Source organism: Octopus bimaculoides, chromosome 3 (genome assembly GCF_046866305.1).
Source record: "Octopus bimaculoides isolate indiv1 chromosome 3, ASM4686630v1, whole genome shotgun sequence".
Taxonomy (NCBI): Eukaryota; Metazoa; Mollusca; class Cephalopoda; order Octopoda; family Octopodidae; genus Octopus; species Octopus bimaculoides.
In genome coordinates, this window is record NC_142930.1 from 5,646,127 (window position 1) to 5,672,285 (window position 26,159).

At 35.8% G+C, this 26,159-nt stretch overlaps 1 protein-coding gene across 4 annotated transcripts in view; it reads right to left on the bottom strand.

Annotated features, from left to right (window-relative positions):
• Window positions 1-194: 194 nt before the first annotated feature.
• LOC106867187 (elongation factor 1-beta) overlaps window positions 195-26,159 on the bottom strand; it is a 33,857-nt gene continuing 7,892 nt past the window's right edge. The window contains exons 3-10 of one of the 4 annotated variants that reach the window (XM_014911986.3): window positions 16,987-17,064; window positions 7,810-7,824; window positions 5,661-5,745; window positions 3,478-3,668; window positions 3,298-3,361; window positions 1,949-2,074; window positions 653-768; window positions 195-292 (exon numbers count right to left, since the gene is read on the bottom strand). In XM_014911986.3, coding sequence (XP_014767472.2) covers window positions 254-292; window positions 653-768; window positions 1,949-2,074; window positions 3,298-3,361; window positions 3,478-3,668; window positions 5,661-5,745; window positions 7,810-7,824; window positions 16,987-17,064 — 714 coding nt within the window. In that variant the 3' untranslated portion in view covers window positions 195-253. The remainder of the gene's footprint in view (window positions 293-652; window positions 769-1,948; window positions 2,075-3,297; window positions 3,362-3,477; window positions 3,669-5,660; window positions 5,746-7,809; window positions 7,825-16,986; window positions 17,065-26,159) is intronic. The other 3 variants (XM_089348512.1, XM_089348511.1, XM_089348513.1) reach the window with 3 other exon arrangements.

Below are 26,159 nucleotides of genomic sequence, written 5' to 3' on the forward strand. Positions count from 1 at the left end.
GAAGACACTTGCTCAAGGTGCCACGCAGTAGGACTGAACCCGGAACTATGTGGTTCGTAAGCAAGCTACTTACCACACAACCACACCTACGCCTATATAAACAATTATGAAACTTCAAACAGGTTTTCCACACTGCTTAAATATATCCAAATAGAAATGATAGATTTCTGTTTCAAATTAAAAAGTAAAACAAATTATTTTGAAGAACTTTATTTTATGAGCTCTTTAAATAACATGTGTCTTGAACTCCGCCTCAGATTTTATTGAAAGCTGCAATATCCACACTTTGAACCTGAAATAAAATTAATTAAAGAGAATTAACAAATTAGACAAAATCTGAGATGTCTTGCAAGTAATTATCAACAATAAATTGCTGGATCAGGCTATGAAAGTTACAAAGAGTTATAATTGGAACTAGAAAAAGATTAGCCTTGATGAGATGTGGTTTGGTTTTGTGCCAAGGACGAGTACCACTGTTGTTCTCTATCATGGTGAGGCAACTGCAGGAGACGCATTTAGCTGAGGAAGAATACTTGTATTTGGCATTCATTGAGCTGGAGGAAGCCTTTGACAGGGTCCCTTCTTCAATGGTGATTGCTAGGGGTCAAATGAACAAACATAAAATTTTAATTATTATTTCAAGGGTACTTACATAATCTTCAAATTCACAAATTTTTTCTTGCAAGTCATCAACACTGACTTTTTCATCTTCCACAACACACAAGATTATCAGTTTTTTTATTCCATAAGCAAGAGGTGCTAACTTGGCTAGAATTTACAAAGGGAAAAGTTAAGCAATGTTAATTACTGAATTCAGGAGAAGGTGCAAAAAGTGAAGGGGTTTGTTTTAAATTGTTAGAAACATTATACAATAAAACCGGGGCAGGAGTGGGGACAGCAATAACAAATTAATTAGAATTAACCAAATCTAATTTACAAACACAAAACAATTTTGTATTGTGGTTAAAGTCAACTTAAACCCTTTCGCATTCATATTATTCTGTTAAATGTAAAGCTTATTTATTTACATTGAATTAATTGTGTATTACCTCATAAGTTCAAGATTTTGACAATGTGATTGTTTACTTTTAGAATGACATTGTAGAGTAGGTGCGAGAGGCTGGATGTGGCCAATTTGAACGTGCAAAATATTCAGGCCAGACATGGCCGGTTTAAATGCTGAAGGGTTAAGTTTAATATGGGAATCTGTGTACATTAAAGGGCAGTTTTAACACGGTCTTCTATCAATTATTAATCTGCAAGGCTTGGACATAAAAGTTTGACAAATTTGATATTTTCTATCATGACTGCCTTGCCAAAACTATTGATAATCTGGACCAGAAATTCTGCATAGAAGAATTATCAGGGTCTTCGGGATTAAGACTCCAGATCGACAAGTAAGACACCAATAAATGGCATGAAATATCTGTTAGAAGGGAATTTGCTTTCAACTTCATGGAGAAGAATTAACATTAAACTAAAATGCAAGTTAAATACAAAACAAAATGCTTTAAAAATATCTATTTTACTGGGTCCTCAATTAAGGGAGTACCATCCATCTGTAGGTCGTGGAACTAATTATTGTCTTACACAGATTCAGAGTCAACAAACTTCGGAGAGAAATTGCTCTAACTGGAAGAAATTCAATAAATTGTGCTACATATTCTACAGAAACCCATAGACATGTGTTAATTTAAGTAGCAGGGGACACGGGCAACGTGTACGGCAGGGGACACGGGCAACGTGTACGGCAGGGGACACATCAACAATGGAGTTGCAGCACCAAAGTAAATGGTTGAACAACTATCAATGATACTGCCATTGTCATTATTATTATTATTTACAAATGGTAAGTAACAATATAATGACCGGAAAATATTTAAAAATTGAATACAAGTTTTTAAATTCCCCATTAAAAACAGTTTAGTTTTAAAGAAAAACTACTTACAAGCTCCCCATAGCAAACCATCCATTTGTATTGTACGAACACATTCTTCCATCTTCTTCATGTCTGTCTCATCGTCCCATGGTTTGACATCAAGAGTAACTGAAGATTTGGCAATCAATGCAGGTTCTGTGTAAGACAAAAATATAAAAAATTCCTTATCTCAGAAATACAGAATTAAATGTTTTGTATTAGTCGGGATGGTGAATCACAAAACACCTGAAGAAAGATGGAACACACACAGCTGAAACATAGTCAAAGCAACGATCAAGAGGAGGACACCAGTCCAAACTAATATATAAGACATCATCATTTAACGTCCATTGTCCATGCTGGCATGGGTTGGATGGTGTGACAGGAACTGGTTAAGCAGAGGACTGCAGCAGGCTTCAGTGTCTGTTTTGGCATAGTTTTTATGGCTGGATGCCCTTCCTAATGCCAACCACTTCAAGAGTGCAATGAGTGCGTTTATGGGTGCCACTTGCAGGGCACTGGTATCTGCCACGACTGTGGTTTTATTTGGCTTGAGGGGTCTTCTCAAACACAGCATAATGCCAAATGGTCTCGGTTCTTACTTCTGTCAGGCCCAGGTGCTTTTATGTGCCACCAACACGGGTGCCATTTGCGTGACACCAGTATCTGCCATAACTGCGATTTTACTTGGCTTGATAGGTCTTCTCAAGCACAACAATGCCAAAGATCTTGGTCCCTGCTTCTGTGAGGCCCAACATTTGAAAGGAGCCCAACCACTTTGCCTCCATGAGGTGCTTTTTAGATGCCACCTGCACAGGTGCCGGTTATATGACACCAGCATCAGCCATGACTACGATTTCACTTGGTTTGATGGGTCTTCCCAAGCACAGCATATCGCCAAAAGGCTCAGTCATTAGTCATTGCTTTTGTGAGGCCCAAAGTTCGGAGATCATGCTTCACAAGCTCATCCCATGTCTTCCTGGATCTACATCTACCACAGGTTTCCTCCATAGTTAGGGATCGGCACTTCTTTACACAGCTGTCCTCATCCATGCGCATCACACGACGATACCAGTGCAGTCATCAAAATTTCTGTACTTCATCATTTAATGTTCATCTTCCAGGCTGGCATGGGGTGGTTTGGTTTGACTGAAAACTGGTAAACCAGAGGCCTGCATCAAGGACCCATATTCCAGCAGGGTCTATTTTGTGTTGTTGGGAGCTGGATGGAAGAAAGGCGCCAGTGAAAGTGAAGCTACCATCTAAAAGTATTAGATCTATTGTTTGATCCAAGAAAACAACCCATACCCCACCCACTCTCTCTCCCAAGGAAAAACAAAAAAGATCAAGATTCAATAAGGAAGGACACACAGACTTACTTTTAGATTTTTTCAATTGGTATGCTTTAATTCTTTCTTCTCTTTCTCTGACTTTTGCTTCATCCTTTACAAGAAAATATCAAAAACAAGTTTTTGTAATGGAGATATTATGCAAGAAATTAAAGAAAACGAACTTTAAAATTGGAAATTAAAGAGAACATTAAAAGTCAGTGAAGTTACCTCTTCTTCATCAGAGCCAAAAAGATTGACATCATCATCATCCTCTTCTGAAGATTCTGCATCTTTGGTTTCTTCTACATCCATCTTGGTTACAATGTTATTGCTGTTTTTGTCAACTTCAACATTAGCTTTAGTTCCAGATTTTAATTGAAGATTTAAGGCACTGGTCATTTTTTTTAGTTCTTCAACAGCTGAAAGTAAAGATATTATTACCTTGCTAAAAGTGATCATTATATCACCATTATCATTATCATTATCATCAAGGCAGAATCGTTAGCACACTGGACAAAATGCAGTATTTCACCCATTGCTACATTCAGAGTTCAAATTCCACCAAAGTTGACTTAGCCTTTCATCCTTTTGGGGTCGATAAATTAAGTACCAGTTGTGTACTGGGGTAGATCCAATCAACTTTGCTCTCCCTCAAAATTTCAGGCCTTGTGCCTATAGCAGAAAGGATTGTTATTATTAAGGTGGCAAGCTGGTATAATCATAAGCACACTGTCTTCATGTTCTGCCTTTCATCCTTTCAGGGGATTGATAAATGAAGTACCAGTTATGCACTGGGGCACAATGTAGTTGATTTAATCCCTTCCGCCAAATTTGAGGCCATGTCCTTTCAGTAGAAAGGATTACTGTTATTAAAGCAGCGAGCTTAGCAGCATTTTGTCTGTCTTTGTCCAGAGTTCAACTTTAATTTATCAACCCTGAAAGGATGAAAGACAAAGTACCAGTCAAGTACTGAGGTTGTTGGGATCAACTTACTCCCTCCCCACAAATTTCAGGCCTTGTGCCTACAGTAGAAAAGATTATTATCATTATTCCAGCAAACTGGCAGAAGTTCGTCAAGGGAACAAAATGCTTAGCAGCATTTCTTCCACCTCGCTTACATTTCAAGCAATCAGGAGACAAATCAAAAATTCTGATTGCTTTGATGGTCAAAATCAAGCCAAAATCTGTGTCTAAGCACAGCCATGTGTGTGTGTGTGTGTGTGTGTGTGTGTGTGTGTGTGTGTGTGTGTGTGCGTATACAAACCTACATCCAAGTTACTGATTCCTTAGACATTAACTATCAATTATTACATTTAAAAAATAATCCAGTTTTCAGATACAAATTTAATGGCTTAGACTGGAACCTGTGCCAGTGACGTGTAAAAAACGCCATTCAAGCATGGCTGATGCTAGTGCCGCCTGACTGGTACCAGTGCCAGTGACATGAAAGCACCATTCGAGTGTAGCTGATGCCAATACTGCCTAACTGGCTCCCGTGCTGGTGGCACGTAAAAAGCATGCACTACACTATCAGAATAGTTGGTGTTAGGAAGAGTATCCAGCTGAAGTAACCTTGCCAGAGCAGATTGGAACCTGGTGCAGCCTCCTCGCTTGCCAGTTCTCAGTCAAAGCATCCAACCCATGCCAGCATGGAAAGCAGACGTTAGACAACAACAATGATGAGGATACCATTGGTTCTCAACCCGGATGCATATGACCCTTTCAGGGTCCCTATGATTTTGCTGCAATAAATTTATGTGCAATAATTTGTTTCTATTTCTGCAATATACAAAATATTTTAATCTTTTTATACAATTCTTAATAAATATTTAATTATGAAAATATAGGATTGTATCTAAACATCAAATGGCTATGAGGTCCCAGAAGAGTAAAATGGAAATCAAATGGGTCCATACGCACAAAAGGGTTAAGAACCACAGTTTTGGACTGAAATTTTCAAATATACAAAAATTAGCAAAAGGTTCTCACAAAATTACTGCTTCCATATTTACATTAACTCTGTTTATTGGCCACAATCTTTATACTCTTTTCTACTCTAGGCACAAGGCCTGAAATTTTTGGGAGGGGATTAAGTCAATTAGATTGACTCCAATACACAACTGGTACTTAATTTATCAACCCAGAAAGGATGAAAGGTAAAGTTGACCTCAGTGGAATTTGAACTCAGAACACAAAGACAGACGAAATACCACTAAGCATTCCGCCCGGCGTGTTAACGTTTCTGCCAGCCCCGCCGCCTTACATTTAACATACAACATTACAATAGTAATGACCTATATCAAGTGGGTGTCTGCCAAGCTGGTTAACTGTGGTAAAAAGGTCAATAGAAGCCCTGTCATTAGCGCTAGCAACAAAATGAACCATTTTATAATCAAACAAAAGGAACTGACCTTTTTTTAATTCCCTATTTTCTTTTTCTAATAGACTGACTCGTTGTTCAAGACCAACTGTTTGCGCACCTGCTTTCTCTTCTCCCTAAAAAGAAACAAGGCATTCAATTTGTTCTGTAGACTATTGAGGTTTTACAAATAATATTTCAACAATTTACAATAGACACATTATTGTGCTTTTAACATGTTTGGGATGAAAGAACATTGTAAGTAAACAAGGTTTTATAGAAGGCAACAAGAAACAATAGACATGGCCTCTTTAACTCTATAGCATTCAGATTTCTTTGTCAAATGTAATCCCTATTTATTCACATTGTTTTGAATTAATCTTGGATTATCTTGTAGCTTTGAGATTTCAATGGTGTCTTTGTATATTTTTAGAATGACATTGTAGGATAGATGCAAGAGGCTGAATTTGGTCAGTCTAAATGCTAAAGGGCTAAGAAGCACATACCTTGGTTGTTAATAAATATACTTCATCTCAGTAAACAATTAGAAAAGAAATTACAAATGGTGCAACAACAACAAATAATAAGCAAAATGCACTGAAATAAAAATCAGTTTAAGAATTTGTAACGAAGATCAAGAAAGTCAACAAGATTTTTTTGTTGTGACAAAAACTTTACCTTGTACCTCAACCCCGAGACCACACCTTTACTATTTTATCACTTTCCAGCTCCACCTTGGTCCTTCCAAAGCCACTCTTCATTAACGTGAGTAGTCATGTAGCTTCTCTACCAGCAAAAAACCTCTCATATCTAACACAAAGCCACCACCCATCTCTCTACTATAGCCTCATTTAGACAAAGGGGATCTTTAGTCTTACAAGCTGTGTTGTGACATCGCAAATACTGGTGCCATGAGAGAAAGAGAGAGCATAACCAGTACTCACTGTGTAGTGGTTGGTGTTAGGAAGGGCATCAAGCCATTAATACCATGCCAAAGCAGACAGTGGTGCATGATGCAGTCCCCAGACTCATTGGGTTTTGAAAATTGCCCAACCCATGCCAGCAGGGAACATGGATGTTGAATGATGATTTACATAGCCAGGCCTTTTAATTAAATAACTTTTGTAAAGTATTTTGTACAGCCTGAGAATATTATTGCTATATATTTACAGATCTTAAAGGAATGAACAAATCAACTTCACTGCAGTAAGATCAGAACACATTATCCAGGAAGAAAATTTGGTCACAAATACCTGTTCACTTTGGTCAACAAACTTATTTACAGAGTGGCAAAGAAAAACCATTACTGATTGCACAAATAATAAACTACGATGACTGGGATAACAGGAAATAAAATATAAATAGGCCAGTGTATAACTGAAGGAGGTACGAGATGAAGAAGTGAAATGAATGAAATCAGTAAAATGGTTAAGGATGATGGATCAAAATCAAAGAGATGAATAAGAAACAAAAAAACTGGAGCAACCAAAGTGAAAAATTTCTCTAAAACACAAATAAATATACCAATAATTACAAATTGGAATCCAATAAAGATGAGTACACAATTGGTGAAAAGGGATATTATTTCTCTTGTAATGACTATTAATGACTAAATATAATTAGTCATTAGTAAGCAGCACAAATTGACTGTTTATAAAAAAAATTGCACAAAGAGAAGCGCCATGTTTTGTAGAAAGAAACAATGGAAAGTGCAATGAAAACTAAGAATATAGCAGAGTCTTGTGATTGGAACCAAATAGAAAATACTCATATCTTTATCTTGCTTTCAGTCATTAGACTATGGCCATACTGGAGCACCACCTTGAAGAATTTTAGTCGAACGAATCAACTCCAGAACTTATTCTTTTAAAGCCTGGTAGTTATTCTATTGGTCACTTTTGAAGAACAGCTACATTACAGGGACATAAACACACACACACACATATATATATATACAACGGGCTTCTTTCAGTTTCTATTTGCCAAATCCAACGAAGGCTTTGGTCGACCTGTGGCTATAGAAGACACTTGCCCAAGGTGTTATGCAGTAGGACTGAACCCAGAACCATGTGGTCGGGGAGCAAACTTCTTACTATACGGTCATAAAAACATCCTCTCAGAGTCCTTCATGCCCTGCCAGATGATCTCACTACTCACCTGTTTACATATAAAACAATAAAACAAAAAAAGAAAATAATTACCTTCTCCCTGAGCAGCTTAGGAGAAAACAAAAAAAGAGAAAACATTTGATGGACACAAGGAAGAAATTAATTTCAATCTCTAAACCTTAATCCAAACTTGGTTTAGCAAGTTTGGATTAGTCTAATAAAATGGCAAGTTTAAATAAAGTAAATTAAACATGACAAGTTGATTGAATTAATCAATATTTAATGATAATGCTGGTTGATTGATTTCTCCAGTCATGTTATATGTTGTATAGAGCAATGGTTCTCAACTATTTTTACATTTGGACCCCTGGGATTTTAATTTTAATTGGGTGGACCCTCAGCCATTCAATGTTTGAAAAAAATCTTAGCCCAAGTAACAAAGAAAATTGGGGGAGTAGCAACTGCAAATAAGATAATGAGGGACTGTTGCGACAACCTGTTTGGTTCCAGTGGCACAATAAAATGCATTCCAGCCACATTGTAAGGTGGCAGGTAATGGAGAGATCTGGCTGTAAAACCAAATCAAAAATAGAATATGGACATTGCTAGCTATAAAACAAAAAAGGAGAGATAGAGAGCAAAGTTGGTCAGTTCTCTTTACTGTGGTTTGGTTTCTTTAACTCTTTTGTTACCATATTTCTGTTGAGATGCTCTGTTCTTCTTTCAATTACTTTAAATATAACAAAGAATTTAGTAAAGTAACTTAGTTATCATTCAGCTAGTGTTAGGAACATAATTTGTGACTAAGGTTTGGTGGAAGGTTTTAATTCAAAACTTATGAAAACAAGATATTTGTATTCAGAGCCAGAGCCGGTTCCAGCCGGATTGGTAGCGAAAGGGTTGATCGTAAGAGGTGATACTTGTTCAATACATGCCAGCACGGAAAAAAATGGACGTAAAATGGGGTGGGTAGGCAGAAAGATAGATATATAAGAAGATAAGGATTCTATTTTCAGTTCTCATAATTTCTTACATTAGCACAAAACCACAAATTAAAGAAGGGACAATATACCCAAGTCAAACAACTCTTGTACAGTAAATGGTAAATATTCCCTTGATAATGGCTGCATTGACAGGCAAAGTCGATTCAACATGAATTTAGAATGTAATGGAATGTAACTACTGCAAGTTATATAGTTTAACAAGTTTACTTCTGTCTATTAATTCTAGATCTGCTGAACCAATCTGATTTTGAGGTGGTGTTTTACAAGTAGCTAACTCTGCTTGTCAGCAACTTTTCTTTACAACACACAGGGACACCTAACCTACAACACACACACACACACAGAGTCTGCCAATTCTGGTAATATAAGCAAACTCTAAACTGGACTTGAATTCAAAATATAGAGTTTTATGTAATATAACAGTCAGACATAACTGTTTCTACAAGAAATACAAAGAGGAATGGTAGATGTGGAACTGGTTAAAAAAAAATATAAAAAAGAAGGTAGGAAGAAAGAAATAACTGATAGAAAAAAACATGTATAAATTGTCTTTGATAAATTAATAAAAAAAAAAATCCTTTATGGATTTTGGAAATTATCTTAATAGGAATCAAATACACTTGTATTTAACTCATTGAAATTTAAGTGGTTTATTTATTTTTGAATTAACTTTTTATTACTGAAATGCATTTTTTTTTTTAGACAGAAAACAGTTAACGAGCTAAATTTTATGAGTTAATTTATGATACTTTCCTTTATGATTTACTGGAACTTCTGACATAAAATCAATTAATTAGCAATCATTTTTCAAACAGTAATTAGAACAAAGTTGTTTATTTTTTAAAATTAAAGTACCAAGATTATTAAAGCAAATATTCATTTAATTAACAAAAACAGCAGAGCTAAAGATTAGCAAAAGAATGAAGAAGACATGCAATGCATTCACATTAGCAAAGGACATGCAAAGCATTTGCAGAAACAGAATGGAACATGGAAAATGCAAGATAAAGAAATTTAGTTGTGAATGAGGTGCTGTGATAAGCCTTAATGCCAGCAAATCTATTTATAGCCAATGATCGACAAAGCTGAATAAAATATATGAAAGCAATGGCTAGTGTGAATTTGGACGAAAGCGATAAAAACACTGCTAAACTGATTTAAAAGACAGGTTGCCACAAATTTGGTCAGTTCTTCAAGGATGACTTCAAGCAGGTTTTGAATTAAATACAACGCATTTTATCCAGTTTACTAATCCGTTTATTCTTGTAAGTTGGTAAAAAGAATTTGTTTATTGCCCAATTGATAAAGATTTTTAAAAAACATGATGAATGTCTTCAAAAGGAAGAACTGAACCATTAATCTTAGTTCCACCATTAATGGAAGAACGGAGACGAAGAGCAATGAAGTGATCCAGCAGCGTCTTTAAAATACAATAACTTTACTTAACGATCATGCAATAATAATAATAATTAACAGCAAGCAGTGAAACATTAACAATAAGAAGACATTTTGTTTTCAGAGTAGATTTTAGTTAAGATTTCATAACGGATTAATTAGAAAGTTTCAGAAACGGAGACGGGGGGGGGGGGGGGGGGGGACAAATAAGCAACAGTGTTAGTTAATAAAAATAATGGTTTCAAATTTTGACACAAAGCCAGCAATTTCAGGGAAGGGGGTAAGTTGATTACATGGACCCCAATGTTCAACTGGTACTTAATTTATCAACCCTGAAGGAGCTGTCCCCAACAGCAAATAGTAATAATAATAATCCTACCTACTATAGGCACAAGGACTGAAATTTGGGAGGGAACGAGGGCCGGTTGATTAAATCAACCCCAGTGTGTCACTGGTACTTAATTCGTCGACCCCGAAAGGATGAAAGGCAAAGTCGACCCAAGTGGAATTTGAACTCAGAATGTAACAACGGAAGAAATACCACTAAGCATTTTGTCCAGCATGCGAATGATTCTGCCAGCTCGCCACCTTAATAATAATAATAATAATAATAGTGATTTTTAATAGCGATATGAGAGCTAAGAAGAGGGTGGGGTGGAGAGAAGTACATGTGTTTGCAAGTAAAACTGTTCTAAGAAATCACATGAGGGTTCAAATAACATTTTTTCAGTGACCATGGGGCCCAAAATCACTACTGCTACCTCTATTTTAGATTTCAAGAAATTTCCTTCAATTAATCGGAATACCTTAAAAAAAAGAAAAACAGAAATCCCTGACCAATAAAAACCAATATAGCCAAATGACTAATGATGTGTGAATATCTTTTTATATCATTTAATGTCCATGTTCCATGCTGGCATGGGTTGGTCAGTTTGACAGGATCCAATGGGTCCCAAGGACTGCACTGGGCTCCAATGTCTGCTTTGGTAATGGTTTCTATGGTTGGATGCCTTTCCTAATGCCAACCACTTCAAAGCATGGACTGCAGACTTTTTATGTGCCATCTGCACCATTGAGGTCATCACACAGCTTGCAGGACTATGAACTCTGGGAGTGGTGGAGAGGGGTGTCAGCTTCATGCTAGGGAACAAGGGGTTAAACTGTGAGGAGGGTATCAAGGCAGGTCCTGACCTTGTGTCTCAGTTTCATCCCTTGTCCCCTGGCAAAAAGTTTCCGCACAAAGTAACAAACATTATCACAGAACGTATCATATGGTTATTTCTTGTAAAAAAACTCAGATTCCTTTTGTTTTAAAAATTCGAATCGGAATCTTGACATTACCAATCCCCTCCCTTTATTCCAAATCCGTTTATATTTTGAACGTTGCCAAAATGGCATCAAGGATAGAAATCAACAATCCTAGAGGTATGTTGTTTTGTGCTGTTAAAGAACTGATTGTCATATTTAATATTTAAATTATGATATTAGACAAGCTATTTAAGTTGGTGTTTTAAAACTGTTTGCTCTGTCTCACCATCAAAGAGAGTGAAAATATTTGTTTCTTCCAGGAATAATGCACCAATGTTTTAAATAGGATTCGAACAGATTTCCTTCATATCAATGACCCTACTCAATCAGATCCTTATCAATCATAGAGAGATTCAGAACTCTTTCAATAGAATTTCAAGATAAATTTGAAGACAGATTTATGAAGTCCAAAGAAACTAGTTTGGATAACATTGTAGTTTTACTTATTCTTTTGAGTATGAAAATAATTGTAAAACAGGAGAGCTTTGTAGAAAATGGATGAAGTTTATAAACTAAATGGTAATAAAACCAGTGAAAACTGAATTAGTGTGTGTTTTTAGTCTTTACTGTAAACCTTTCAAATCAAGATAACCAAAGAGCTGCTGATATCCAGGCCTATATTTAAAAACTGTCAATCAGATCAATAAACTCTTCAATTCTTGTCCAACTACCAAAAGAAGTTGCCTACCAAAAGACCAGGCTAACCAAACCAGCCAATTGTACCCACATTTTCCTGTTAACCCTCTTGTTACAATATTTCTGTTGTAATACACTGCTTTTGTTTCAATTAATTTTGAAAATAATGAAGAATTTAGTAAACCAAATTTATCACATTTCAGCTGGTATTTTGAACATAAATTAACATGAAATTTTGATGAAAGGTTTTAGAACGAGGAGCAGTGTCAGGTAGGTTAGTATCAAAAGGGTTAACCCCTATACTTGACATTACATCCAATACAGTGTACCAACCTGGAAAACCCTCTTTTTCAAGCATTAGATCTTGATTATCCGATTCAAACATTCTACACAACATGCAGCATAGAATTCCTTCTCAAAATGGTGAAAAAATAAATAGCAAAATGGCAATTATTACAGAAATCTTTGACTGAAATTGTAGTTATTTATTAATTTCACCAAAATTATAATTAGTTGAAGCTACAGTGAAATATTCACTGAGTCTCGTCTTCTCAACTGATTTCCATTCATTCCATTGTAATTGGTAAATAATTCTAATAAACAACTTTAAAATAAAACAGAATGATGTAAACGTGTAGGATTCAATGATTTAGTAGAAAACACTTCAAAAGTTTTTTCTCTGAGTTTATACTGAATATTAACGTACTGGACCAACTCCGAACACCAAAGTCAAATACTGGGATAAGAGAGAAAGGAATTGTCAAGTGCAAGTTGAAGTGCATTTGTATGAAGAGAATATTGTATGAGTAGAAGGAAAAAGCTTGCAAAAGTTTAAGATTAGAGATAAGCATTAGGGTTTCTAATTGAAAGCAATCCAGTATTTGAACCAAGAAAGATGGGGTCAATTAATAATGTCATTAATATTGTCTCAACCTCTAACAAGTATTTTTTACTCTTTAATATTACTAATTATATACATGGCCAACAAATATATTTGGATCCCAAACTATTTTTAATGTCTAATTATTAGCTAATCCTAAGGAAAGTCAATGACATTAAAATTATAATAATGTAAATAAGACATTCAACGCAGATTACTTCTGCTACCCTAGTCTTTATTGCTTATCAGGAATGGTAACTACACAATTGTTACTGTGAATGGTAACTCAGTAACCAAATTCACATTTGGAAGCAAAAAGAGACAATTCTTGCTGAATAATTATGCTACAATATAACTAAACTAGTGTAAGCTAATATATTACAACAAAACACAAGTTAAGGCAGTGAGCCGACAGAATTGTTAGCACACCAGCCAAAATGCTCAGGGGTATTTCATCCAACTCATTACATTGCGAGTTCAAATCCCATGATGGCTAGCTTTGCTGTTCATCCTTATGAAGTCATAAACACCTGTCAAGTACTTGCTCCCTTCCCTTGTGCCAAAATTAGAAAGAATATTATAACACAAGTCTAATGTCTTATATTCTCAATTATAATATAAACCATTCAGTCGCCAGTCAAATGATGATGATTATAAGCTGTGACAAATACTAAGGTAGTAAGTAACATATTTTAGAACAGTCGACGAAATCAATCTCAGAATTTGACCAATTGATATTTTATTGATCAGAATGTAAGTGGATGGATCTAAATCTTAACCATTTTCTCTACCACTCTGTTGAATCCATTATCTAAGCTAAATCCAGATTTTCTTTTCCAAAGCTAATTTCACCCTGTAATATTACTGTGATTTCATCATAGCAGTATTTTGGTGAAGTTATGAAAATATGGCAAAACAGAATCAGCAGATTATCATCAGATGCAATAAACCGACAACAGCCGTCATCGTCATCGTCATCATCATCATCATCATCATCATCATCATGCATTTGGTAATGTAAAAGCAAATTCCTCGCTCAAGCCATAGACTTTTCAGAAGACTTAGCACTGAACAATTTATACATTAAAAACAAAAAGTAAATTCTTTTGATTAGGGATAAGAACCACTCTTGCAGAGGAAGGGTCAAGTGAATGGAATTGGCTGCTTATTCTCAAGAAATGAGATGAATCTGAAGTTAGAATACAAAGGCGAGGAATCATCATCATCATCATCATCATTTAATGTCCACTTTCCATGCTAGTATGGGTTGGACGATTTAACTGAGGACTGGTGAACCAGATGGCTGCACCAGGCTCCAATCTGATCTGGCAGAGTTTCTACAGCTGGATGCCCTTCCTAACGCCAACCACTCTGAGAGTGTAGTGGGTGCTTTTATGTGCCACCAGCACGAGGGCCAGTCATGCAGTACTGACAACGGCCAAGCTCAAAATGGTGTATTTTACTTGCCACCTGCACAGGAGCCAGTCCGGCGGCACTGGCAACGACCTCGCTCAAATGATTTTCTAACAAAGCATTTTGTCCAAGACTCCTCTGTTTCTGCCAAGTTGCCATACAATATTCAAAGTCGTAAAATCTAAAGGTGTTCAATAATCACCAATCAAACAAGTTTTATATTTTACAACTTCCAACAGTAAATAAATGTTTACAATTCCTAGGGTAGTTTTTCTACCTGGCCGGCTCTTGTCAACCCTCCTACCCATGCATGCATGGAAGATGGATGTTAAATGATGATGATGAATTCCAAATTTCAATCCATCCATGTGAGTGTATATAAGGTTCCTTGTTTGGCAATTTAATCAGTGAAACCGTTTTCCAACTTCAGTGTGTTTTTTAGGAAACTTAATAAAACAAAAAAAATTGAAATTAGGTTTAAAGAATCATCATCATCGCTTAAAGTCCGTTTTTCCATGCTGGCATGGGTTGGACGGTTTGACTGGGACTGGCAAGCCAGGAGACTGAACCAGGCCCCAATCTGATCTGGCAATGTCTCTACAGTTGGATGCCCTTCCTAATGCCAACCACACCGAAAGAGTAATGGGTGCTTTTTACGTGCCACCAGCACGGGAGCCAGTCAGGTGGCACTGGCAATGACCCACGCATGAATCATGGGAGTCAGTCAGACGGCACGGGCCATGTTCGGATGGTGCTTTTTACGTGCCACCAGCACGGGGAGCCAGTCAGGTGGCACTGACATCGACCCACGCATGAATGGTACTTATTGCATGCCACCAGCATGGGAGCCAGTCAGGCAGCATTAGCATCGGCCACAACTACAATTTTCATTTGATTATGATTTGATTTTTGATTTTACAGAGGGAATTTGGTATTCACTTTCCTTTTTATTCTTTATTTCTCTCAAACTAATGAGCTTCCAATAATTTAATCATAAAACTAGCTTTGATTAATAGATGCCGACTTCACTGATATACTTCCTTATAATAATAATAATAATTTTAGTACAAGGCCAGCAAGCTTGAAGAAGGGAGCAAGACAAATCAACCCCTGGAGGGATGAAAAGCAAAGTGGACCTTGGTGGGATTTGAACTCAGAATATAAAGAGTCAGAAGAAATGCCACTGAGCATTTTGTCTGTCATGCTGATAATCCTACCATTCTACCACCTTAATAAATGCTACCAGTGAAAATCCAAATTCTCTACTCAAAAATTTATGAGGTAGGCAGTGTGTGGATTTATTAAAATTTTTTTCAGACAAGGGATTTCAGAAAATTTAAATATTTGCCATTGAGTTTTCAGGGTAACTAGTCCTATTCCCCTTTTCCAATTATTCAGTGTTAATTACGTTAACAATGACATGAGAACAATATTTAATTAACCATTGTCAACCACATAATTATCAAGTAATAGTTTTAGTTCACTTTAGCTTGGTAAACCAAGACAAATTAATGTCTTATTATTATTAACATCTTATAATGATGTAATAATCTGAGCACATCATAAAGCCACATGTGCTGCAGTCTAACACCAAAGCCTTTGTGTTTGCTACATGTTTCCATAGTGTTTTCTTTTTTTTCATGCTACATATTTTGAACAATTCACACCAAGGGCCCCACACCTTCTGCTGTGATATTATTCCCCATCCCCATAACAAAAAAAAGCAATATAATTTCTTAAGATATGAATCAATTTTAATTGAAAATAGAATGATGGCCTAAAATGAATCTGGCCAACAATTCCTGGTAATATTTCAACCAAAACATACAAAAAAAAAAACCAGTTGTGTAACAGTTTCTTTCTTGAAGCGAGGGAAAACTTCCGTTTCATAAATTTAATGTAATAAAAATGATTTAGGCTAAACTCTATGGAATAACAACTCTCAGCAAGTTGGTCAACATCTCTGCCTTGATTTCACATCACTTTTGTTGCTAAAGACTTTTGCTAAATTAATGACAAACATCCATTGATCATTAACGTTCACTAATTAACTGTTCATCTTTCCTATAACATAAGTGATTGATTACTGGATAATCTACCAATAAATACCTATCATTGATTGGGTTTGGAATGCTGTCTATTGGCTCTGACCAGCTCTTTTGTCTTAAATAGAGATTCTATCCTAAAGTGACATATGGTTCCACACATCTGTTCTGTAGAATATTATAGCATTAGAACCACCACACCACATTGGAACTTGAACCTGTATCCACAAATTCATCTTGCTGAGAGTTTAGTAATTCTCTACAGTAATGACATTGAAAAGTCAGAAGAATTCTAACAATAGTTTAAGGAATAAGGTGAAAAGCGAAGAGATAAATTTCTTAAATTCTTTGTATTAAGTCTTCAATTTTAGTCCCAAAATCGACAAGGGAGGAGGGAAGGAGGATTAATTGTCTATGGACCCTGTCACATGTATTTTTATCTCTTTGTGGTAGCAGAGAAATTGGATGGATAGCAAGGAGCAAAAAGGGAAGACAAAACATTGAGACTCAAGTGAAATTTACTGCAAGGCACAGTGATATATTACGGACTACAACGAAGACCAACTAAAGAAGAAGTTGTCACACTCACTGTGTTGTTCATAGCAGTTTGGATTTGCTGCCGTATCTGTTGTATGTCGGTAACTAAAGCACTGCAACTTGTGTTGTCCTACAAAAACAAACCACTGAGTTTAGAGCCAAAAAATAGCTTCAGATTGTTCCCTTCTAGCTCTTACAAAGAAAATTAGAAATAATAAAAACAATGTTTAATTATTGCTACTAACAAAATTTTAATAGAGATGACTGCATTAGCAACACTGAAATGGATCCTTGACCAACGAATCCTTTAGCTTGTGTTCATGTGATGCAATGTAATACACAAAATATATTCAACTAAATTTTAAATGTAATTATTCCAAACAAGTCCATCGGTTGCAGGTTCTAATCAGGCTACTCCTTTTTTTCCAAAACAGCTTTTGTAACCTTTGATAACACTGGCATTATCTTAATATTTTCAAGTTTATATGACTTCAACACTTCAAAGTGAATATATTTTTGGTCAATAGGGAAAAAAAATGACAAGTTTGTATAGATTGACCATTAATGGAATCATAAGATCCCAAATACCGTTCCATTTATAACAGTGGACTTCTTTGGTACTTTGACTCTTTACAACCTTTACAAGAACTGAAAATGTTTATCTTGGCCACCTATATCTGACCATTCTTTTTCAGCTCAAGAAGTGCCAACTGGAGATTACACACACACACACACACACAGCCTGATTTTACTTGTGGCTGTTTTCCAAATATGCCAGCAGTTGTAAGAAGAAAAAAAGAAAATGTTGCTTTTTATGAAATATTAAACTCTGCAACTCCAATTATTTCTCATAGAAAACTATATTTTCTTTTACATTGTAAACTTATTGAACACCCTTTCATCAGTGACCTCTAAATTTACATTGGAAGAATAAGAAGCTGTTATCAACTTCATACAAAATTAAAAACTGATACCAAATCATTCATCAAATCCAATGATGAAGACATTAAACAATTATCATTATATCTTTAATCAGATTATACATGGACAAAAATATTTCCCCCGAAGAGTTTTGAAATTACCAGACCATGAACATCTTTCTCATTTCTAGAGAGATCATTTTGGAATCAAGCCACTGAAGATGTCATCTTCAACTTAACCATTCCTAAATATATACAGATATTCTTAGATTAATTTCAAACATACAATATTTTTAACCCAAACTTTCAGCCGCAAATATGAAATTACTCTGACCAGTGGCTCTCAACCATCTTCCTTGGACCCTCATAGCCATTCGATGTTAAAAAAAAAGTCCCATTATATTTCTATAATTAAATATTATTAGAAATTGTATTAAATTTATCAAAATATTTTGCGTATTGTAGAAATACACCCAATTTATTGCCGATAAATTTTAACAGCAAAATCTTATATGGACCCTCAAGGGCCAAATGAACCAACCCCGGTTGAGAACCACTGCCCTAAACAATAACAAATCTCAGAAACACAAATCTGTAATTAACCATTCCTATCACCAAGTGATGACAGGAATGGTCAAATACAGATTGGCCTGCTCACCTAGCCAGCAGGATGACATCATTCAAAAGCTAAAATGATGCGAAGCACACTGTGACCAGTGATGTGTAACAGTGTCCAATAGTCTGATCAATCATATGATTACCAAGTGATGGGTCCAACACATTCATACACTAAATATTGGTTGGATACGAAAGTTATTTGAGTTGGATCTGGGATCTAAGTAAAAGAGGATTTTTGAAGGTTTTGAATATTTTGAACTGGAACTAAAATTTAATATAAAAACCTTTGTAGAACCAAAAATGAAAAACTCAAATCAATAAAAATTATTGAACACGAAAAGTTTTCAAATCCAGAACTGCCAACTGAAATTTTTAAACAATACGTAAAAGCACCCACTACACTCTCTGAGTGGTTGGCGTTAGGAAGGGCATCCAGCTGTAGAAACTCTGCCAAATTTAGATTGGAGCCTGGTGTTGCCATCTGGTTTCACCAGTCCTCAGTCAAATCGTCCAACCCATGCTAGCATGGAAAGCGGATGTTAAACGATGATGATGATGATGAAGGATATTGAAGACTAGAGTGGACATTAAACGAGGAAAGAGAGAGAGAGAGAGGGTGTGTGTGTGTGCACACTTCATCCCCACTTCCACCTAGTACCATAACCTCAGATTATCAAAGTAAGGGTTCATCTCTGATCTGAGAGATAACCTCATGCTCATTTGATTGGAAGGGCTACCCTCGACAGTCCTCCTTCAGTAGCAAAACTGACCTCCCAATATCATTGATGGTTATAGCAGCCCAGTCACAGTGTGGGCAACCTGTCTAAGAAGTGAGGAACTCCAAACAAACCCAACACTTTGGATAAAAAATGCTACCCTAATCACTCAGAGCAGACATAGACTGAACAGGTCTTGGAAAGCAATAACTTTAACCCCTTAGCATTTTGGACCAGCTATATTGAATCAAAATATTCTGTTTTATGTTCAAACTGGCCAGATTTGACTTCTCGCACCTATCCTACGTCATTCTAAAAATAACAATCATCATCATTGTTTAACGTCCATTTTCCATGCTGACATGGGTTGGACGGTTTGACCGAGGACTGACAAGCCAGGAGGCTGCACCAAGCCCCAATCTGATTTGGCAGAGTTTCTACAGCTCAATGCCCTTCCTAACGCCAACCACTTCAAGAGTGTAGTGGGTGCTTTTTACATGTCACCAGCATAGGAACCAGTCAGGCGGGTGCTACAAGATAATGATTAAATGCAAAACAATGTAAATAAATAAGCATTACATTTGACAGAGTAACCTGAATGGGAAAAGGTTAAACAGAAACTGATTCGATGAAGAGGGAAACAGTTGAGTCCCGATATACAGACTGCTACAATAAAATACTCCCAGTTCATACCATAAATAGGTTGGTGATACAGCCATACCAGGATGCTAGTTATGTGTCTAAGTCTACAGACTTATTACAAACACATAACTTCTACATTATTTACATTTGACGGATATTTGTCCTTGTCTGTTTGTTTGTTGTTAATACGTTTTGGCTGATATACCCTCCAGCCTTCATCGGGTGTCTTGGGGAAATTTCGAATCTGGGTTCTCATTCCTAAGGTATTTTTCGATATCATTATTGTTATTATTATTGTTGTTGTTGTTGTTGTTCAGGTCACTGATCATGTATAGAAAAATGGAGACCACCTCCCCCTGTGGGATGAAGTTAAAATAATAGACAGAACACCACTGGAAAATACGAAAACTAAAAGAAGCAGCACATATGCTCGGACACAACAACCTCCTAAGCAGACCGAGTGCAGATGTGAACAGCATATGGGAACCGGTATTGAGGAAGGATAGGAAAATATTAGATTTATAACCCCTAAAATTCACTCCATAACTGCCCACAGGCATATGGCATAGTGGTTAAGAGTGCAGGCTACTAACCCCAAGATTTCAAGTTCGATTCCAAGCAGTGACCTGAACAACAACAACAACAACAACAACAATAATAATACTAATAATAATAATATCAAAAAATACCATAGAGAATGAGAACCCAGGTTCCAAATTTCCCCCAAGACACCTGATGAAGGCTGGAGGGTATATCAGCCGAAATATTGTGTTAACAACAAACAAGATGAGGACAAATATCCATCAAATGTAAATAATTCTTCATCTCTTAAATATAGAACTGTATTACATAACTTCTATGTAAAAATAACTGGTAATAATTCAGAACTAGAACCAAGGGTAAATATTTTGTCCTCTCTTAAGAGGAACTGGTGTTCTTCAACATTAGCCCTTTTGATGCCAACCCATTCCCTAACTTCCCTAGGTTCTATGATACAAACTTCTTGTTTTAAAGTGAACTCACTCAAAACCTTCCCATAAAATTTCATGTAAATTTATGTTCCAAACACCAGTAAAATAAGTTTGTCATTAGATCAACTTATTTTACTAAATTTTTTCATTATTTTCAAAACTAACTGAAACAAAGATAGTGTGTGTCTACAGAAATATGGTGAAAACTGGTTAAACAACAGCTGAAAGAATTTATTTGTTGAAGTTTTTTCACCCAAGGGTTATATTTATAGAGCAATGTGTACAGGTAGAAATAATGAAATCTATAATTGCCTGGCAATGAAAATGATCAAAGGAGGGATAATTAAAGATGTTGAGGATGTGTCTTGTAAATAATGAAAGGTAAAAAGAGAGGATTAAAGACAATGAGGATTTGTGTCTTGAATAGAAACAAAATAAAGGAGAAATGATTAACGGTATTAAGTGTTTCTCAGAAGACAATTTTGAATCTTCATAAACCCTAGCAAGGCACAGTCCATGAAGACTGAAAATTGTCATCTCCTAATTAACTTAAGATGAATTTTTAAGTTGCTCAAATGTCATACTGAGGAAGGAAGAGAGATGTAGATGCAAAATCTCTTATCCTCTCAAAAATCTTGAGCTGAAAATTCAAGATTTAAAGCTGGAATAATTTGATTTGAAACTTGAGGCAATATCTCACTGAATTTTTTCCATCCTATTCTTATTCTAGCAACTACACTTTCAGAACATCCTTTCTGGTTCAATAAATTAAGTACCAGTTACACACAGGGGTCGATGTAATCAACTAGTCCCCTTCCCCAAAGTTTCAGGCTTTGTGCTTATAGCAGAAAGGATTATTATTATTATTATTATTAATTTTTTGCCTTGTTAGCAGATCTGTGCCATTTGCTTTAAGTGGGTCTCTCATAGAACTGCCAAAGAGAACACAAAAACAAATTACAGCCCTTTTGATGCTATGATTGGGAAAATTTTAATCACCTTAAAACTGATTGATTTTACAAGATACACACCTATATATATATATATATATATATATATATATATATATATATAGGGGCTTGTTGACAAGATGAGTTTCAAAAGACTATTATAATTAGTTAAAAACTTCGTTTAACTCTTGAATATTTAATTGTAACAGACATTATCAATCTGGGCAAGACATCTAAACACAACAGAGGAAGCAAGACAATAGTTAGAATCAGATAAAGCAGAAGATGGCAGGGAAAACAAACTTTATTATAATCTTTAATTATAACTTGGTAAAAAGAATGAGTCAGGTTGAATAAAACTTGGATCAGGGGAAAATAGTTAAGAGAAAGATAGAAAGAGACAGAATAGTCATGGAATACTGAGTTCATCTTAGAATTGTTAGGCAAAAGATAGATTTCTTTATTAGCCACACAAGGCCAAAAGATAGAAAGTTGATACAAATGTCTACAGTTGAGCTACAAAAATTTTCTACAAGTTTTATATTTGGCTTCAGAAAAAATTATTTTTTTTAGTCATGTATAATTTCAATAGTTTCCTTAGCACAATTCCTTCTAATGACTGTAATTCTAACAGACTCACCAAGAATTTTGGATTGCACTTTAATTATTTTGAATTTCTGGTGACAGCCAATAACTGTAGCATCTTAGTTTTTTGAAGGTGGGTAAAGACAAGCATTGCCAGCTAGCTTTGGGTACCAGATGCCAAAAAGATATTGTAGAAAAAAGAAAGCGAGAATAGACAAGGAATATAGGAGACGATATAACTTACCAAAACAAGAGATACTACAAAAGAACAATTTAAAGACCCATGCATACTAATAAGCTGGAGAAAGCATAGAATGGTGTTCAAGACATTACAGAAGGCATGCCTGATCTCAAATGTAGAAGCACAATGGTAAGACAATATACATCTATTAACACAATTTAATATATTATTCACATTAACTTCTTTTAATAAAATATATTTTAATTTGTGACATATTAAAGAGGTCTTGAGATCAACAATCCAGGTTTTATGACGGTAGCATCAACAAACTGCAATAGTATTTGAAGAAAATAGTTTAGTCAGCCTTCCAAATTATTGTATTTGTTAAAGAAGTTATCATAAATAACACCGATTCGTAGTTCCCCATAAAGCAGTTTATGAAACAAAGAAATGAGCCATGAAAAAATATTTTTAAAAAGAAAACTATAAAGCAGAAGTAGCTCTAAACAAGACAGACTTTCTAAATTTACCTGGAAACTGAGGAATTTGATGAAAATAGTTCCAGAGAAAAAAAGCAAAAATAAAAATTTCAAATGAAAACCTCTGGCTGTGCTATTAAAGTGCTGACTACTTACCACAAGGACAGAAGTTGAAACTTTGAAACTACAGCCATTGTATAGTGCCTGGGCAAGGTACGTAACTCTGCTTATATCAGCCTGTCTGGTCAACAAACAGGTTCAACTCAGTAGGGAGGAGATCTAGTTGTAAAAAAACAAATTACCCCAAAACATGAAAAATTTCCTTCTTTGCCACCCAGGGTAGCATGTAGGAATGGCTGGAGAACATAAAAAGCTAATCTGTCATTACCCCCCCCACACACACACACACACATCATCATCATTTGACGTCTGTTGTCCATGCTGGCATGGGTTGGACGGTTTGACCAGGCTGGCACACTGGAAGGCTGCACCAGACGCCAGTCTGATTTGGCATGGTTTTCTACAGCTGGACGCCCTTCCTAACATTTCCCACTCCAAGAGTATAATGGGTGCTTTTGTGTGCCAATTGCGTGACACCAGTATCTGCCATGATTGTGATTTTGTTCAAAAAATAAATAAGAACCAGTAAAATAAATGACCACAGCCTGGATGGACAAGTTGATAGGATTCTTGACCGTCAAAGGAGAGCCTTCCAGTTACATGTCTTATAACCAGACTGTACTGTACATTGGAGTGAATAGAGTCAACTTTTACACATCACTGTTGTCAATAAATACTGGTTTTAAATTCTGGTACCGGGCCAGCAATTTCAAGTGAACAGGTAAGCTGATTACCTGGCGAACTCCTTCATCTACATTAAATTCATCACTATCTCATAAGTTAACTCTTACCTTTCTGACATCACCCACGTACATGGCTAACGTATATGGCAATGTGCCTAACCCTGGTTTCCTCAGAGACCACCTGATGAGAAAGCAAAGCACCGTTAAAGGTTGGCACCATGATGACAAATCCTAAGTACAATAGTTTATTTTTGGCTAAATACTTCTCCTGCAGTTGCCTTACTAAGGAAGGTAGCAGCTGTAGTAGTAGTAGTAGTAGAACCTCTGCACACAAAACTTAACTGTATCTCATTTAGGTTAACTTTCTTCCTAATTCATTGACCTATGACCCTTTCTGCAACTTTCATCACATCTGGTCCAGCAATGTGATATCTCTGTAATTACTTCTATCTAAGGAATCTCCTTTACCTTGGTAGCAGTTGACTATAATGCTGCTACACCAGTTGTTGGCTGAGACAACTTCCTGGACAACCTGGTTAACTATACAGGTTATATCCTACTCTGCCAGACATTTTAAACATCTCAGCAGTAATTCCTGATGAGCCATTGCCTTATTGGATATATACAAACGTACACACACATGCTAAAATTATAATTTATGGATTTCAGAGTCAATTGAAAGAAAACAAAACACATGGTTCAATCAATCTTTACTGCCCCCACCCTGACACACAAAGAAATAAGTCTTTTATATATGGATACCCAGCATAAAACCAACTTCAGAACTTTGGACTTGGAAGAGATTAGATGAAGACAGAAAGAATCCAGTGGCCTGTTGATAGAATACTGATATCAAGATTTGAACATAAAACCTCTCAATTTGGAGAGATGTACCTAACCACTCAGCCATCACATTCGTCAACATTTGAAAGAAAAAAAAAAAGGAAAATTGTGTCTAGGACTAGGGGTGGAGATATGCAAATTATAGGTCCAAATTATTGGACTTCATTCCTTCAAAAGGTAAACCGTTTTTTTGGCCAATTTAAATCATTAGAATTTTAATATTGAGCTCATATTGTGTAGAACTGTTGTAGAGCCTGTTGGCACCCATTTCTCTGGATTATAGAAGCAGTTCTTTGGTTTAAATTAGCATCAGCAATCTTTGCTTAAGCCTGATAGAGCTAGAATCTCTTAAGAAAACCGTAACAAAGTCTCCTACAATCTTTGAGGATTCCACAAAATTGTCACCACTATTATCACAGACAACATTCAGTTGCCAAAGGTCTTGTCTATTAATTCTTAACACAAGACTAATTTTGGATGCTGCTGGCTGGAACCAGCTGAGCTCAAGCCTCAGAACCAGCAAAGTTATTGTCTGAAGTGGCTAAAACCTTAATGGTTAGACAAAGTGATGAGGAGGAGTTAATGGTGGCAGTCTGAGAAATCTATCAACATACAGTGATATTTCAATTTGCTGTAACTGGTGCCAAAATAACCAGGATCTACTCCTTCCAGATCAGAAGTGGTTACTTTAAATTGTAGAGGGGAGTAAAACAAAGGAACAGAAAACAGAAAATTGTAATTTAAAAACTTCTATAAAGGTGGAAAAAAAAAGTTGAAGAGAATAAAAAGGAATTACTCCACAAACAAAAAAAAAAACACATGCAAAACAAAAAGCAAAAAAAAACAAAACAAAAAAAAAAACAACAACCAACAAAATTTCTGAAAAATCAAACACTAAAGTTTGGGATCGTGCGACAAAGACCTGAATAAAAAAAGGAGAGAGAGAGAGAGAGAGTTGGGGGTGGATTTTATTAGTGTTATTGAAGATTTTGTTGCTTTAGTGTCGGTAATCAAAAAGTTGAATATCTGGTCCCTTGTCAGATCAAGAACATTTCTTTGAATAAATGGTTTCAATTTTTAGAAGGTCAGCAACTTTGGGGGACGCAGCTAAGTCGATTAAATCAACCCCAGTGCTCAGCTGGTACTTATTTTATCAACCTCCAAAAGGATGAAAGGTAAAGTCAACCTTGGAGGAATTTGAACTCAGAACATCAAGACATACGAAACGCTAAGCATTTTGCCAGCATGTTAATGGTTCTGCCAGCTCTCTGCTGTTCTTGGAACGAATATCAACACCTTAAATATTGGTTTTCTATATTAATTACTAACAAATTATAGAAATCCCAACTAAGTTTTGATCAACCCTTTTTAAATATTTCTGTTGAAATACACTGCTGCTTCAATTAATTTTTAAAATAATGAAGAATTAAGTAAAATATCTTGACAATTATGCTGGCGTTTGGAACATAAATTAACATGATTGAAGGTTTTTAATTTAGGTCACTTTAAAGGAAGTT